We start from the raw sequence: 15,869 nt of genomic DNA, 5'->3' as shown, positions 1-15,869 counted from the left end.
AGAGATAAATCTTATGCTAAGCTATTATAACCTTTTTTTTTGGTCAGTCGTGGGGCTTGAACTCTGGGCCTGGGCGCTGTCCCTCAGCTCTTCAGCTCAAGGCTAGTGCTCTACCACTTGAGACATAATGCCACTTCTTGTTTTCTGGTGGTTTATAGGAGATAGGAGTCTCATGGACTTTCCTGCCTGGGCTGGCTCTGAACTGGGATCCTAAGATCTCAGCCTTCTGAATAGCTAGGATTACAGGTGTGAGCCACCAGCACCTGGCCTATTATAACCTTGTCCAGTAAAAATCCTTTGTGGAATAGTGAAAGGGGACAGACTTTCCTGTTTTCCCTTTTCTTCTTTTCTTTTCTCCTTTTTCTTTTCTTTCCTTCTTTTTTTCCCCTCAAGGCTATCAATCTACCTCTTGTCCACTAGTCTCATGGACTTTTCTGCCTAGGCTGGCTTTGAACTATATACCTCATTTTTCAGCTCCATAAGTTGCATGAGTCACTTTCTCCTAGCATCACGTTTTACTTTGTTAGTTGTTTTAAGTCTTTCTATGTTTTCTTCCTTTCTTCCTTCCTTCCTTTTTCCTTCCTTCCTTTTTTACTTCCTTCCTTCCTTCCTCCCTTATTTACCTCCCTTCCTTGCTTGCTTGCTTCCTTCCTTCCATTGTAAAAGTGATGTACAGAGGGGTTCCATAAGTCAGGTATTGAGTACATTTCTTTTTTTTAAAAGTAATTTTTATTACATGTTTATTACTGTGCCATTATTAAAATAACCAAAGAAAAATCAATTAAAAAATACCCAACTGGGGGCTGGAAGGTGGCTCAGTGGTAGAGCGCTTGCCTTGCATGCCTGAGGCCCTGGGTTCGATTCCTCAGCACCACATAAGCAAAAAGAAAAAAGCCGGAAGTGGCGCTGTGGCTCAAGTGGTAGAGTGCTAGCCTTGAGCTGAAGAGCTGAGGGACAGCACCCATGCCCAGAGTTCAGGCCCCACGACCGGACCCCCCCAAAAAAAAATACCCAACTGTCAGTCCAGGCAGTTTTGATGTTTCAGCTTGACTGGTTCATGGTAGAGCATAAATATGTGGGCATCTGAAGCAATTCCCTACAGAACCAGCTTGGTTCTCCTCCGGTGTCTTCTCTTGGAGTTGTACCTGATTTTGTTACCAGTTTTCATCCTAATCCACTGGGGAATGGGGCGATTTTGCTTTTGTTTCTTAGCCAGAAACAGCTTGATTCTGAAAGTCTTGTGAGAAGACATGATGGGAAGCTCTGGAAGGCACAGTAACCACGATGGTGAACAAAAGCTGAAGAAGAGCTACATTTCTTTTTGAACAGTGTTACCCCTTCCTTCATTTTCTCCCTGTTTATTTCCCTCCTAACTCCCCTCCCCTCAAGTTGATAGTTCATTTCCAACATAGTGTCTAGTGAGTATCACTGCTGAATTAGTTCACCCTTTGTCCCACCATTAAGTTGCTCTTAAAAGGGAGACTAGAATTTGCTATTAATTTGTTTTACTCATTTCCAAAGTTGTAGAAAGAAGGAAACTTTCTCTCTTTTTAATGATATAAAAGATAGTAGTTTCTAATTTTTAATTTAAATATCTGTCCATGTCTTCAAGAAACCACTAATCTTTCCATTTAAGAAGGTAAAAATTAAAAAAAAACACATTAAACTCAATCAGTCATGGATATCCAGGAAGAAATATAGAAATTTTTGTTTCCCTACAGAGCAGTGAAATGGAGGAACAAACACTTACTTTATATTTCCCTTTGAATAGCCAATTATATCACTTTCTGTGCCAAACAATAGTTTTCCATTAGGATGATTTAGTTGTGTCAAATTTCTAAGACAGCACTAGTGACATGCAAAACATTTCCTAGATCAAATGACTAGCTCTCAAGAGAAACTTGTTAAGGTCAGATCCATGTAGTCATAAATTCAAATGTCATGAGCAAGTGTCTGACCTAATTTTCTTTGAGAAGATTTGTTATAATTTTCTGATTTAGAATAATAACATATTCTTTTGATTTAGTATTATTGTAAAACTGATTTTAAGAAGGGATTATATTTGGTGCAGATGAATGAGGACTTAAAATTGTGTTTTATCTAGAGTAACAGAGTTCTGAGATAGAGCAAAGAAAATTGGATCTGTCCTCTCAGAAATGTTTTGCTATTTTCATATCAGGCCAAACCAATCCAACCCAGAGGGCTTACATGAAGTGGAACAGAATGTAAATGTGCTTCTTTTCCCTACCCTTAGTGCTCTGGAGCTCACTACAAGGGTCCACAAATTTACACTGATCTTAGATCTAATCCCACCATTCAAGTTTTAGAACTTTCCACAATTGGAGACACTAAAGTATTAGTAAGAGGTACATATACAATTACCTTAAAAAGACAAATAAAATTGAAAAGACAAAAATCATGTGCCTGGAGCTAAAAATCCAGATTTTATAATTGAAGTTTACAGTCTGAGATAAACACACAAAACAATTTATCTTTATTCTGAAAACTAAAATACAGAATTTTCCCTTAAGATCAAATATGATTTTTTTATTGTGAGAATACCGTACAGAGGAGTTACAATTACATGGGCAAGATAATGAGTACATTTCTTATCAAGCATTATTGCCTCCTCGTTGTTTCCCCTTCTCATCCCTTCCCATCAAATATGATTTTTTTAAAAATGCAGAAGTAATGTTGGCTAACCCCCCCTACAAAAGTTAATTATATAATGAAAATAGGTTGGATAACTGATGAGGTTTGAAAGGACTGTCAGTAACCAAAGGAATGTGTATGAAGACTGTGGTATGTTAGTGCTACCAGAGTATTACATTTCCACTAAGAATGACAAACATGCTAAAATTTTTAAACATGTAATTTAATTAAAGCTAGTTTTATGGTGAATAATCATTAAAATGTTGTTTCCTCTTTCTGTCTCTCTCTCTAAACATTTAATCTGTCCTCTTAAAAATGCACAATTCAGTACTGTCAACCATAAGCATTAATATTGCATAGCACATCTCTAGAACCTATTAATTTTAAATTACATTTTGCATCTAATATTGTAAATGATACTTTGCAGCTAATATTGGTGTTGCAGGGGAGCACAATAAATAATGAACATGGTCTATCATGTCAGACTGTCTAGGTTTGAACCTTGGTTCTTATACTTGTGTGATAGCTGTGTGATAATGAGCAAGTTACTAAACTTTTTTGTGCCTCAGAGATTTTTTTTGTCATTTGTGGAGCTCAGGGGCTGGGCATTGTCCCTGAGCTCTTTTGCTCAAGGCTAGCCTTCTACCACGTTGAGCCACAGCTCTACTTCTAGTTTTTGGGTGGTTAGTTGGAGATAAGAGTATCAAAGACTTTCCTACCCTGTCTGGCTTTGAACCTTAATCCTCAGATCTCAGCCTCCTGAATAGCTAGGTTTACAGGCGTGAGCCACCAATGCCTGCCTGGCTTTGTGCCTCAGTTTCTAATTCAACAAACTAGGTATATTGATGTTATCTACCATACAGCTTACTTGCAAGCATTAAATATATCAGCACAAATAAAACACTTTAAACAAAGCAAAACACACACAGTTCATTAAATGTTGTATGATACCATTTAAAGATAATTCTTTACTTCAAATAACTGATAATTCTACTAGGATCACTCCACTTCAGGAAAGAAATTGGGGGAAGTTCTAAACAGTATGGTATAGTTTATAAGTGCATAATTAACAAAAGAAGAAGAAATTTATGGTGGGTTTGCAGGTAAGTGAGGTTTTATAGTATATTTCCATATGGCATGAGTGTGTCTGTGAGTAGAAATGACAAAATTCTGAAAGTAAGAATAAACAAACAACATAGTTCTTTAATATGATATAGAATTTAACTAGCCTAGCTATTCAAACTGTACTCTTTCCAAATTGAGAATTGGTATAGTAAATCTGAATGAGTATATTTATGTAGCAAAACTATCCCTAAATGCATTAAGTAGTAAAACAATTCCTAAACACTTCAAAGTTACATCTTGCTATATATTTTAAGATAAAACTTGAACATACCTGTTCTCTTTGAGTTTCATAAATGTTTTGAGTTTCATAAATAAGGAAGGTAATAAATATCATCTTCATTTTACAAATGAAGCTGAGGATCAGAGTTTATGTCACTTGCTTAAAGTTACTCAAGTAGTGAGCAACAAAGACCAGGTTAATACCCATGTCTTTTGGTTTCCAAAGCAGTACTCATCTACCATATGCTGAATAGCATAAAGCTTAGTAAATGAGAAGCAAGGACTGACTTTTATGACAGATACTGTGTTTGATCTTTGTCTCAAGCAAGGAGAAGCAGCAGAGAATAAAAATTCACTGTCAGGTTCTAGGTATATTAGACAAAACTGATAGGTACCAGTTATCATTCTCTTTATGTTTTGTGATTTTTTCCCCCACTGCTAGAAAGGAGCTGGGAATAATGTACCGATTCAGAAAGAACTTCTTTCATAGTTTTTCTTTTTTCTTTACTATTAGAATTTTTTTTGGGGGGTCCGGTCGTGGGGCCTGAACTCTGGGCCTGGGTGCTGTCCCTCAGCTCTTCAGCTCAAGGCTAGTGCTCTACCACTGAACTCTAGAATTTATTTCTTCTGTGATAATGTGCATTTGGAAGCCCAAGGCTAGGAACAAACTGGACCTCAGCAAAAGCTTGACATAGTATATTTTAGTCATTACCAAGTTTTTTTTTCATTATTTTAAGAACAAAGTTTTCACCATAATCTAAAATGACTATAAACACATCTTTGCTACTCTTGTCAACAGACTAATAAAAAGTACAAAGAATGAAACAATAATACAGATTATAATAAACTTTCACTCATAAATGCATATCATAGAGCAACAATTTATGGTTGCATGCCTGTATATAAATACATGAGCTTCTTAAACAAATTGTAATATGGATATTCAATAAGTTTTTCAGACATTCTTTGCAGTAAATTTTGATTCTAGTAATAGGAATGTAGAATAGTAGACTCTCTCCAGATAAATTTTTACTTCTTTTCATACATGGGATCCATTGATTTTGGCTTCTTAAGAAGGGTTATATGTCAGGTAGGGAGACAATTCCTTATAGGAATTTCAATGAGCAACAAAAACACTATTCTTTTGAGGTCCAGAGGCAGGAACAAGAAAATTGGAGATACAATGGCTTTTGATCAAGTTGACCTTCCACAGTTTCCAGATTGTACATTGCATGGAGATTTTATGGCTATTTGGCTGTACAATCACTTGTACATTCTCTCCTGGAAGAAATGGCCTTGCTCCCCCTTAGCTAGTCAGTACTACAAAGGAAGAGGCTGACAGTACATTTTATGTAGCTCTGGGTCATCTCTGCTTCTCATCTGATGGCATGCATGCAAAGGAATATGCTAAGATGATTGAGAACTACTTGCTAATTTTAATGTTAGATTTAAAGGTCTATTTCTTAGCCTTTGTGCAGCTTTTACTGGAGAAGGAAAACCTTGACCTCATATTTGGTTTCACAGAACAAAACCACAAATATTTTCCACCTTCTGGAGAACAAACAACCATTTATAATTTAGCTCATATTTGTGAAATGAACATTTAACTTAAAATATGTTTCATAATGGGATACTAGGTTGCTCATATCTCATAATGGGATTCATAAATGAAATACATTTATAGGTATATGAAGTTATGTATTTATAAATTATTAGAATTTTTTTCTTTTTTAATTGTGAAAATACTGTACAGAGGAGTTACAATTATATGAGCAAGGTAATGAGTACATTTCTTATCAAGCATTGTTGCCTCCTCCTTTGTTTCCACTTATCATCCCTTCCCATCCCCCCCTTCCCCACCTACCCCATCCCTCCCCTTCCTCCCATCAAAGTTGTAAAGTTTGTTTTTTGACATAAAGTCTTGTACATCTCATTGTTGCAATGGGGCCACCTATATCCCTATTTAAACAGAAATTTTTTTTTCTTACAGAAGATGTGGAGAAATATTTTTGGGGAAATTCTTTTCATTGGTTTATACTGCAAATGGGTTTAAACTACTCTTTGTGTATTTCCTCTCCTTTTTCTGGCAAGGAGGCCTTCTTTTTGGGCATATATGTCATACTGGACAAAGAGTGCTTTCTAAATGTAGAAAGCCTTCTCCTAAAGTTTCCCCCCGAAAAGAAATACAGGAGAGGGTCAAAGCAACAATTTGATGCAGCTAGAGACAAGGTAATAACCACTGACTTCTGCATTTTAAGGACTGATTCACAGGGTTTGGTTTCATTGTGTAAAAAATGCAGATGAATGGTCCGTTGAATATGATAGGGCATGAAGCTTATTAGAAAGGCAGCTGTCACAACTATAATCATTCCTATTGCCTTTTTACGACTTGGAAGATTTTTCTTCATTGAATTTTTTAGTAAGGTCAAAATGATCATTGTGTAACATACAATTATAATGATAAAAGGGATGATGAAACCAATGAGTAATGACACATAATGTAAGATCAGGACATGTTTTTTAGCTTGATTGTCCTGAGGAGGCTCAAAACATTTGGTATTGTTTTTCTCATCTTTGTAAGTTTTGGACATTAAAAATGGAGAACTAGTTATAATCACAAAAATCCAAATGCCAACACACACAAACTTGGCTTTTTTCTGGGTAACCAAACTAATATTCTGGACAGGGAAAACAATTGCAACACATCGGAAAAAGCTCATGGCTGTCATAAAGAAAATGCTACAGTACAGATTGACATACAAGGCATAGGTGCTGAGACGACACAAAATATCACCGAAGAGCCAAATGCCTTTGTGGACATAATAGACCACACGGAGAGGCAGTGTACACACACACAGTAGATCTGCTACAGCTAAATTAATCATGTATATTTGGAAGGCTGATTTCTCATGATATGTTTTTATGAGGACATAAAGCACAAAGCTATTGCCGAAGAAACCCACAACAGAGATCATAGAGTATAAGGTGGAGTATACTTGGTTGCGGAATTCATCAATAGTTTCCTGGCATATGTTCTCACTGACAGAAGATCCTGTCAAATTTCCAACTACATTCATGTTTTCCTAGGAAGATCTTTTCAGTGCCTAGAATGTAAAGAAAAAAAACTCGTCAGATTTTATTAGACCTTAAATTATAAAAGTATTAATATTTCATTCCATATTGTTACTATGTGTACTTTTTCACCACTGCATCTTGCCTCTGGGAGGAACATTCAAATCTTATAGGCATTTATTAATATTTCCCCCCCTCTTCTTCCCCTCCCCTCCCCTCTTGTTTTTGAATCTTTTGAATTAACAAACAATTTTAGTGTGAGGGGGTTTCATCATGGTATTGCTATACTTTGAAAAACTTTACCCCTCCACCATATTCCTAGTCCTTCCCCCCTTTTTACCCTATTTTTTATTGTTTATTTTTGTGCTGTCCTGGGGCTTGAATTCAGGGCCTGGGTGCTGTCCCTGAGCATTTGTGCTTAAGTCTAACACTCTACCGTTTGAGCCACAGATCCACTTCTGGCCTTTTGGTGCTTAATTGGAGATAAGAGTCTCATGGTCTTTCCTGTCCTGTCCAGGCTGGCTTTGAACCGTGATCCTCAGATCTCAGTATCCTGAGTGTCTAGAATCCTAGCTATTGGTGACCAGTTTTACCCTATTTTTAAATTACAAAATACTTTAAGATACAAATACCATATATATGAACCACAGAACACCATGGCTGAAGTGATCTAGTCATTTTAAAGATGAGAAAAATATCCAGAAAGGTAATATATGTTTAAACAGTCTATACCACAATTTAAGGCTCTGAATAAGATGTGGTATCACTGTTGGAATATACTTACTTGTTGCATGAGGAAATTTTTGTAGTTGTTCATCTTTGCTCTCATTCTAGACTTGTTCTCAAGGATTTCATATTTACCCATATACATTTTTTTAATTTAAAAAATATTTTGAGCTGGGCACTGGTGGCTCACACCTGTAATCCTACCTACTCAGGAGGCTGAGATCCTGGTTCGAAGCCAGCCCAGGCAGCAAAAGCTGTGAGAATCTCATTTCCAATTAACTACCACAAAAAAACCGAAAAGAAAACCAGAAGTGGAACTGAGACTCAAGTGATAGAGTGCTCGCCTTGAGCACAAAAACTCAGGGACAGAACCCAGGTCCTGACTAATAAAAGAAGTGTCATTATATTTATTCATTTATTTGTCGGTCGTGGGGCTTGAACTCTGGGCTTGGGCGCTGTCTCTGTGCTCTTCAGCTCAAGGCGAGCACTCTTCTGCTTGAGCCACAGCACCACTTCCAGTTTTCTAACGGTTTATTGGAGATAAGAGTCTCACCAACTTTCCTGCCCTGGCTGGCTTTGAACCGCGATCCTCAGATCTCAGCCTCCTGAGTAGCTAGGATTACAAGCGTGAGCCACTGGCGCCCGGCTAAGAAGTGTCATTATTTATCATCAAGAACTGTTGGTATAAAATTTAAAAAAGTCAAAGATTGGTTCTGAGGTCATAAAGAAAAATGAGATCACCATGCCTATTCTCTGCATTATAATATTTGCTTTCTAGTTACCTGCCTCTTTTATCAGTGGTTCTTGGAACTTAGATGCACTTGTGGGAGGAAAGGAAACCACCTCCAATTAATCTAGTCTTTCATCAATCCTGTTTGAAGTGTTTCCTCAAACTGGACTGTATTATTTTGTGAGGCACTAGATGGTGCTCTTGAGATTTTTTGTAGAAGAATTCTTTTAGGTCATTTTGTACTAGCATACATTAGTGATACATTGTGATAGTTTCATATGTACACCCAGTACATTTTGGACACATCTCTCCCACCATATTCCTAAGGTTTTTGATATAACTTTTCCTCCCTTTGCTTTATTGTGTATAACTGACAAACAAATGTTGCATATATTTGATATATATGTTCAATGTGATAACATGATGATCTGACATAGAATATATAATGAAATTATTATCACAACCATTTCATACACACACACATATGTTGTGAAATCACCACCATCATCAAATTATTAACATATTCTTGGGGCTGGGAAGGTGGCTCAGTGGTAGAGTGCTTGCCTTGCATGCATGAGGCCTTGGGTTCGATTCCTCAACACCACATAAGCAGAAAAAAAAAGCCGGAAGTGGCGCTGTGGCTCAAGTGGTAGAGTGCTAGCCTTGAGCTGAAGAGCTGAGGGACAGCGCCCAGGCCCAGAGTTCAAGCCCAGGACAGGACCAAAAAAAAAAAATAACATATTCCTCAAAAGCCCGTATGATGTTGCACTCTTGTCATTCCAGTACTCTGAAGACTCAGGTAGAAGGTCTTGAATTTGAGGCCAGGATTGGCTGTATAGTTAGACCCTATCTAAAACATAGCAAAGCAATGCAAAGCAAAGCAAAGCAAAGCCAGAGCAATACAAAGCAATGCAATGCAAAGCAAAGCAAGCAAGTCAGGACAAGGCAAGATAGGCAAATACCTACATTAATCACCTCCTATTCTTACGTGTGTGTGTGTGTGTGTGTGTGTGTGTGTGTGTGTGTGTATGGTAAGATGCTTATGGTCTAGTCTCTTAGCCCAGAGCTGGTGGCTCATGCCTGTAATCCTAGCAACTCAGGAGGCTGAGATGGTTTGAAGCCAGCTGAGCAGAAAAACCTGAGACACTCTTACCTTCAGTTAACCACCAAAAAGTCAGAAGTGAAGGTATGTCTTAAGTGGTAGAGTGCTAACCTTGAACAAAAAAGCTAAGGGACAGCATTAAGGTCCTGAGTTCAAGACCCAGTAGTACTCTACTAGTAGCTTAAGGGCAAGTGGCAGTTAAAACACATGAATTAAAAGGAAGAAACTGCTGTTAGAATTCAGCCCACTAAAGAGCATCCTGTGTCTTTTGATGGAAGTTCCTTCAAATCAGGGGAATTCAAAGAATCTGAAGTTTCTTGACTAGTCTGCAGTGAAGCAGAAGAAAATACTGACAAAGATCCCATCCAAATAGTCAAACTAAAAGAGGATATCATTCCAAATCAGGAAACTACTGGTTAAACTGTGACTAACAGAAGTCATGCATGTTCTTGTAAAGAAATGAAACCTACTGTCAGTATTCAAAAACTTGACATCCATTCAAATGAGTCAGATATGTTGTGAAAGAAATCAGGACAGGAATGCTAAGGACAGAGGGCAGTACTGATAACTAATGTACTGATAACTAATGATATTTGTATAGTGTTATTTTCTTTCTTTATTTTTTATTTCTGTTGGTTGTGGGGCTTGAACCTGTCAGGGCCTGACTCTGTTACTGAGCTCTTTTGCTCAAGGCTAGTGCTCTACCATTTTGAGCCACAGCACTACTTCTGATTTTGAGTGGTTAATTGGAGATAAGACTCTCATGGGGACTTTTCTGCCCAAGCTGGCTTCGAACTGCAATCCTCAGATCTCAGCCTCCTGAGTAGGTAGGATTATAAGCATGAGCTACAGCGTCTGGCTTATTTTATTTATTTTTTTTAAGTTAATGTACTTTATTGTTATTCTTTTTTTTGTTGTTGGTAATGAAACTCAGCCCAGGCACTGTCCCTGAGCTCTTCAGCTCAAGGCTAGCACTCTGCTACTTGAGCCACATCACCACTTCCGGTTTTCTGGTGGTTAATTGGAGATAAGAGTTTCACGGACTTTCCTCCCCGGACTGGCTTTGAATAGCAATCCTCAGATCTCAACCTCCTGAGTAGGTAGGATTGCAGGTGTGAGCCACCAGTGCCCAGCAGTTGTTATTATAAAGGTGATATACAGAGGGATTACAATCACATGAGTCAGGTAATGAGTATATTTCCTTTCATATAGTTTGTTTTAAACAAGACATCATTAAATGTACTATAACTGTGAGACATTATTATTATTTAATTAATCATTAATTAACCTGGCCATAAAGAAAAAAATAAAATACTCCATGACATTTGTCATGTAGAACTTTTAAAAAATCACTATTAAAATCTTGAGAAATAGAATTAATACTTCAGTTAAAGATTTGCGGTAAACTTCAAATTTCTGTCACTCAGTTGAACTAGACAGAATTCTTTGTGTGATCAGTGTGTTTCTTCATACCACTGTGCAGATGTAGTAGTACTTTTCATTTGTTGATAGTTTTTTGTATATATTTATTCTTGTAAATCACATTCTGCCACCAGTATAAACTATCAAATAATACAGATATATTTAGAAGTTTTTAAACAAAATGATCATTTTAAAAACTTCTTTCATTTTTTAAATAAAGAACCTTTTGAACTAAAACTAGAAACTCGTCATAGTTTATCAGTTTTTTATTAGCACCCATTAGTAGTGTAAGCTGAGATCATTGTGGTCATTCCACACATGACTGCAGTGTATTTTGAGTTCCACAATTTTAACATGAAAAGTTTATGCAAAATGATTATGTTCTCAAAGTTGACACATTATATCAGTACTTTGCTCTGCTTTGTAAATTTCCCAAATGTGATTTTTTTTGGTTAGTGTATGAAATTAAAGCAGATTCTTTAGCATTTTCCTAAAGCTACAGATTTTTCTTTTGTCCATTGCTTCTGGTTGGATATGGTTATTATGAGTTCATTAAATATAATGGAAATGTAAATAAAGAATTTACTATATTAAAATAATATTGAGTGTATAAGTAAATGAATAATAGATAAGTTTATCATTTGAAGTCATTATTTGAAATCACAGAGTTATTTTCTCATTCCAATAGAGTTAAAACTTTTCCAGTATTCACTAGATTCTATTTTGAAAATGAACTATGCAACTTATTGGTGGGGATGGGAGGGAAAAACTGGAGGAGAGTGAGAGAAGAGTTGACATTGTCCAAAAAGAAATGTATTCATATCCATGCACTGGTGATTCATGCCTGGTAACCCTTGCTATGCAACAGTCTGAGATCTGAGGATCGTGGTTTGAAGCTAGCCCAGGCAGTAAAGTCTGTGAGACTCATCTTCAATTAACCGTCAGAAAACTGGAAGTGGCACTGTCATTCAAAGTGCTAGAGCGCTAGCCTTGAGTGACAAAGCTCAGGGACAGTATCTAGGTCCTAAGTTCAATCCTCATAACTGACCCCCTCCCCCCAAAAAGAGAAAGAAGTACTTATCTGACTTATGTAACTGTAACCCCTCTGTACATCACATTTATAATAACAATAAAAATAAAAAATTAAAAAAATCTTTACAGCATCAGAGCCTAAAATAACTGTGTAAGTTAAGTTGCTTCCTAAAGTATTAAGCAAGGCACTAAACCATAAGGCTAAGGGTTAAAAAATACCTATATTACTGACATATATGGATTGTTTGTTAAAAATAAATATGAAATCATCAGATATTTGAGTGAAAGATGCTGAATAAAACTGACAAAAAGAAAAATGAGCAGAGAAACAGATGATCTTTAGTACCATTAATAAACTTTGGAGCCTTTGTACAGACCCTGTAAATTTTAGTATTTAGGTTCAATTGTTTATATGTAAATCAAATCAATGATTTGTATTACGCCACAAAAGAAGACTGTAAAAGTTTAAAACAAGCAGTTAACTCTAGAATGGTTGAGATCATTTAGTGCAAGCCAGTTTGATGGCTTTCCAGGGGTGAGCAGCATTTAATTCATTTTTCTACTGATTTATTGTGATCCACCAACCATGTGACTCTCCTTAGATGGGCACAGAGAGTTCCTTTGGAAACCTAAGATTTCTAAGGACCCATTCCTTCTTCCAAACAGCTCATAGGTGTAGAGGAGAGAAGATGATGAGGAGTTCAGAAATGTGGAGAAGTTACAATGCAGTATAGTAAGAGTTGTGTTAGCGCAAAATGAGACAATAATTGATTAATGAAAGCAAGCTATAAACATACCTGGAACCAATTTTATTTTAGTACATTTACTTTGTTAAGATAATTACAAGTTTAAAAAGCAAGGTTCATTTTGAAAATGGAGCCATACCTCTTTCTGGCACTGCGGTTCCTTCTTGGAGTAGTTAGTGCTTCTTGTTATAATGTCAGAGGATGCCCAAGCTGAAATCATAAGATTGAAAAGAAAGTTAATGTTCATTTTTAGAAGCAGTCCAAAAGGGTCATGGGAATGTAGCAGCCCTAAGTATAGATTCAAAGTGTGTGATGGGACATCAAAGCTTTACTGAAAGATTTAGGGCTTGCCATTGAATTTCATTACTCCTTTTTTTCCTTCCATCCTTTTTTTTACATCCCCAGGGGGAGGACTTGGAACCCAGACCCTGACTAGTCACAGATGTTTGCTGCCATGTGCGTACAACATTTATATCTAGTGATGAACACAGTGTTATATTCCTGTCTATGAAATGATATTTTCTCTTATAAACATTAATTATAAAGTTCAAAGGGGAAAATAATTTAGAAATTTCTATCAAAAGACATAGTTCTCTAAAAGTAGGATTTAGAACATTAAAGATACCAAGTATATCTTTCTGGGTTTGCTTAGGGACAGTTTAGGGAAGAAAACATAAATTGCTTTCTAGTTTTGGGATTGTCAAGGGACTTTTTTTCCTTACAAACTTATGATGGTATTTGGTTTATATACTTTCACAGGTCAACTGTTGTGTAATCTTCATAGGAGTTTTAAGGAGTATATGTCTCTTCTCTTCAATTAATTTGCATCAGATAATCTACCAAAGTACAGTAAATCTCTAAAAAATGAATAGAGAAGGGCCTTCGTCAACAGTACTACTGGAATCTTTTTCTTCTGAGCTTTTGCTGTCTATGGCAGCTTTCATTCTTGTCAGCAAGGTTCCAAGAAAGACTGGTCACTTTCCTTTATCTGTGGTCCCAGCACCAACAAAATAAACACTTTCCTGCAATTTGTTCATAGTATATAGTAACAGGAGAACTGTAGGAACTCTACTGAGTAACAAGGAAATAAAAAAGAAAACAAAATAAATGCAAAAATATAAAACAATATAGTTTTAAAAGTAGAAAACTAGGACCACAGCTTTGATATTGCACCTGGAGTCTATCCCATACCCAGACAATCATTTTCAAAGCTTCTCCAACTTCTTTCTCCTTAAGTTGTCCCCATTTTTCCAGGTAAAAAGTGGGTAGTGCGGGATACAGGTAGAGAACAGTCAGAGTTGGCGATTATAATTTAATCAGCTGTTCTCAGATCTCTATACATTACCAAATGTATACTGACTGAAAATGGAATGCATAAAAACACCTTTCTGATCTTAAAATATAATTTCACTCATTTTGTAATCAATGAATTAATGTCACATTTCAGGACCACAGTGTAGTAGGTTTTTAGTCCCCACATTTGAGATCTCAAGACAATTTCAACCTATAGTTGTTTTAGACTTTTCAGCTGTGTACATAGCAGGTATTCAATAATTTCATTCATTTTTTGTTTTCCTTTTCAGTTTTCTTGGGGTAATCTTGTCTCTGATAACAGATTCTGCCAATATTGGATGCTGCCATTCATATTTAGATAACTAGGTGGATGAGGTGAAGTGACAAAGTAACAGTATGATCATGTGATTTTTATTAGTGCACATTAATTATATATATATACATGCCTATAATAATGCACTGTGATCAAATTTACACCCTCTATTCTTCTCTTTTCCCTCCCCCTTCTCTCCCTAGTTTTGGGCTTGAACTCAGGACCTGGGTGCTGTCCTTCAAGCCTCAAGCTTAGTGCTTGAGCCACAGCTTCTGGCTGTTTGGTGGTTAATTGGAGCTAAGAATCTCATGGACTTTCCTGCTCAGACAGGCTTTGAACTGCAATGCTCAGATCTCAGTCTCCTGAGTAGCTAGGATTACAAGTGTGAGCCATTGTGCCTGGATCCCTCCTTTCCTTTTTTTTTTCCCGGTTGATCGTGGGGCCTGAACTCCAGGCCTTGGCGCTGTCCCTAAGCTCTTCAGCTCAAGGCTAGTGCTCTACCACTTGAACCACAGAGCCACTCTGGCTTTTTCTGTTTATATGGTGCTGAGGAATGGAACCCAGGGCCTCATACATGCAAGGCAAGCATTCTACCACTGAGCCACCTTCCCAGCCCCCACTCCTTTGCTTTTATATAATTGTTAGTAGGTTCTTTTTTAAAATTTTTATTTTATTTTAATTTTTATCTTCAAGTAGTTGCACAAAGTTCCCATTCTACAAAACAGTGTATGAGTACAAAGTGTTTGACAACGTTCTCACCCATCTCTCTGTTAGTAAGTTCTATTTTGCTCTTTTCCTACAACATATAGTTTACTTTGATCATATTCACCCCCTCATCATCCTGTCCTTGCTTGTCTTCCCACCTTCTAATTCCTCATGAGCAGGCTTCTTTTTGTATCCACATCATATTACTATTTTTTAATTTAAAAAATAGGCCTAGATTCTACACATAATATAAAATCTATTGATTTTTTTTTGGGTCTGGTCATGGGGCCTGAACTCTGGGTATGGGCGCTGTCCCTCAGCTCTTCAGCTCAAGGCTAGCGCTCTACCACTTGAGCCACAATGCCACTTCTGGCCTTTTTTTTGCTTATGTGGTGCTGAGGAATTGAACCCAGGGCCTCATGCATGCAAGGCAAGCGCTCTACCACTGAGCCAACTTCCCAGCCCCAATCTATTGATATTTTTATTTTAATTGTGTAATACAGGAGTTACTCAGATTATGTTCAGTTCAACTCAATCCAAGTCAATAAATATTTACAGAACTATTCTTTTTTATTATATATATTTAATTTTATTGTCAAGGTGAAGGGGTTACAGTTACATACATAAGGTAATGAGTACTTTTATTGTCGAACTTGTTACTCCCTCCCTCATTTTTCTCCTATTTTCTTCCCCCCTTTCTCCCTAAGTTGTACAGTTCATTTCCAACATATT

The 15,869-nt window shown here is 36.8% G+C and overlaps 1 protein-coding gene and 1 pseudogene across 2 annotated transcripts in view; both read right to left on the bottom strand.

The window, feature by feature from the left end:
* Positions 1-1,015: 1,015 nt before the first annotated feature.
* LOC105995227 lies at positions 1,016-1,360 on the bottom strand (annotated as a pseudogene).
* A 4,628-nt stretch (positions 1,361-5,988) lies between these two features.
* The window catches only part of Cysltr1 (cysteinyl leukotriene receptor 1), a 31,584-nt gene continuing 21,703 nt past the window's right edge, over positions 5,989-15,869 (bottom strand). Inside the window, exons 2-3 of one of the 2 annotated variants that reach the window (XM_013028885.1) lie at positions 12,966-13,036; positions 5,989-7,100 (exon numbers count right to left, since the gene is read on the bottom strand). In XM_013028885.1, the coding sequence (XP_012884339.1) occupies positions 6,051-7,073 (1,023 nt within the window). In that variant the 5' untranslated portion in view covers positions 7,074-7,100; positions 12,966-13,036 and the 3' untranslated portion in view covers positions 5,989-6,050. Of the gene's footprint in view, positions 7,101-8,347; positions 8,362-12,965; positions 13,037-15,869 lie in introns of those variants that run through there. The other variant, XM_013028886.1, reaches the window with a different exon arrangement.

This window comes from Dipodomys ordii, unplaced genomic scaffold (genome assembly GCF_000151885.1).
Source record: "Dipodomys ordii isolate 6190 unplaced genomic scaffold, Dord_2.0 Scaffold116, whole genome shotgun sequence".
NCBI classification, from domain to species: Eukaryota; Metazoa; Chordata; class Mammalia; order Rodentia; family Heteromyidae; genus Dipodomys; species Dipodomys ordii.
This window is presented reverse-complemented; position numbering and strand designations above follow the sequence as displayed.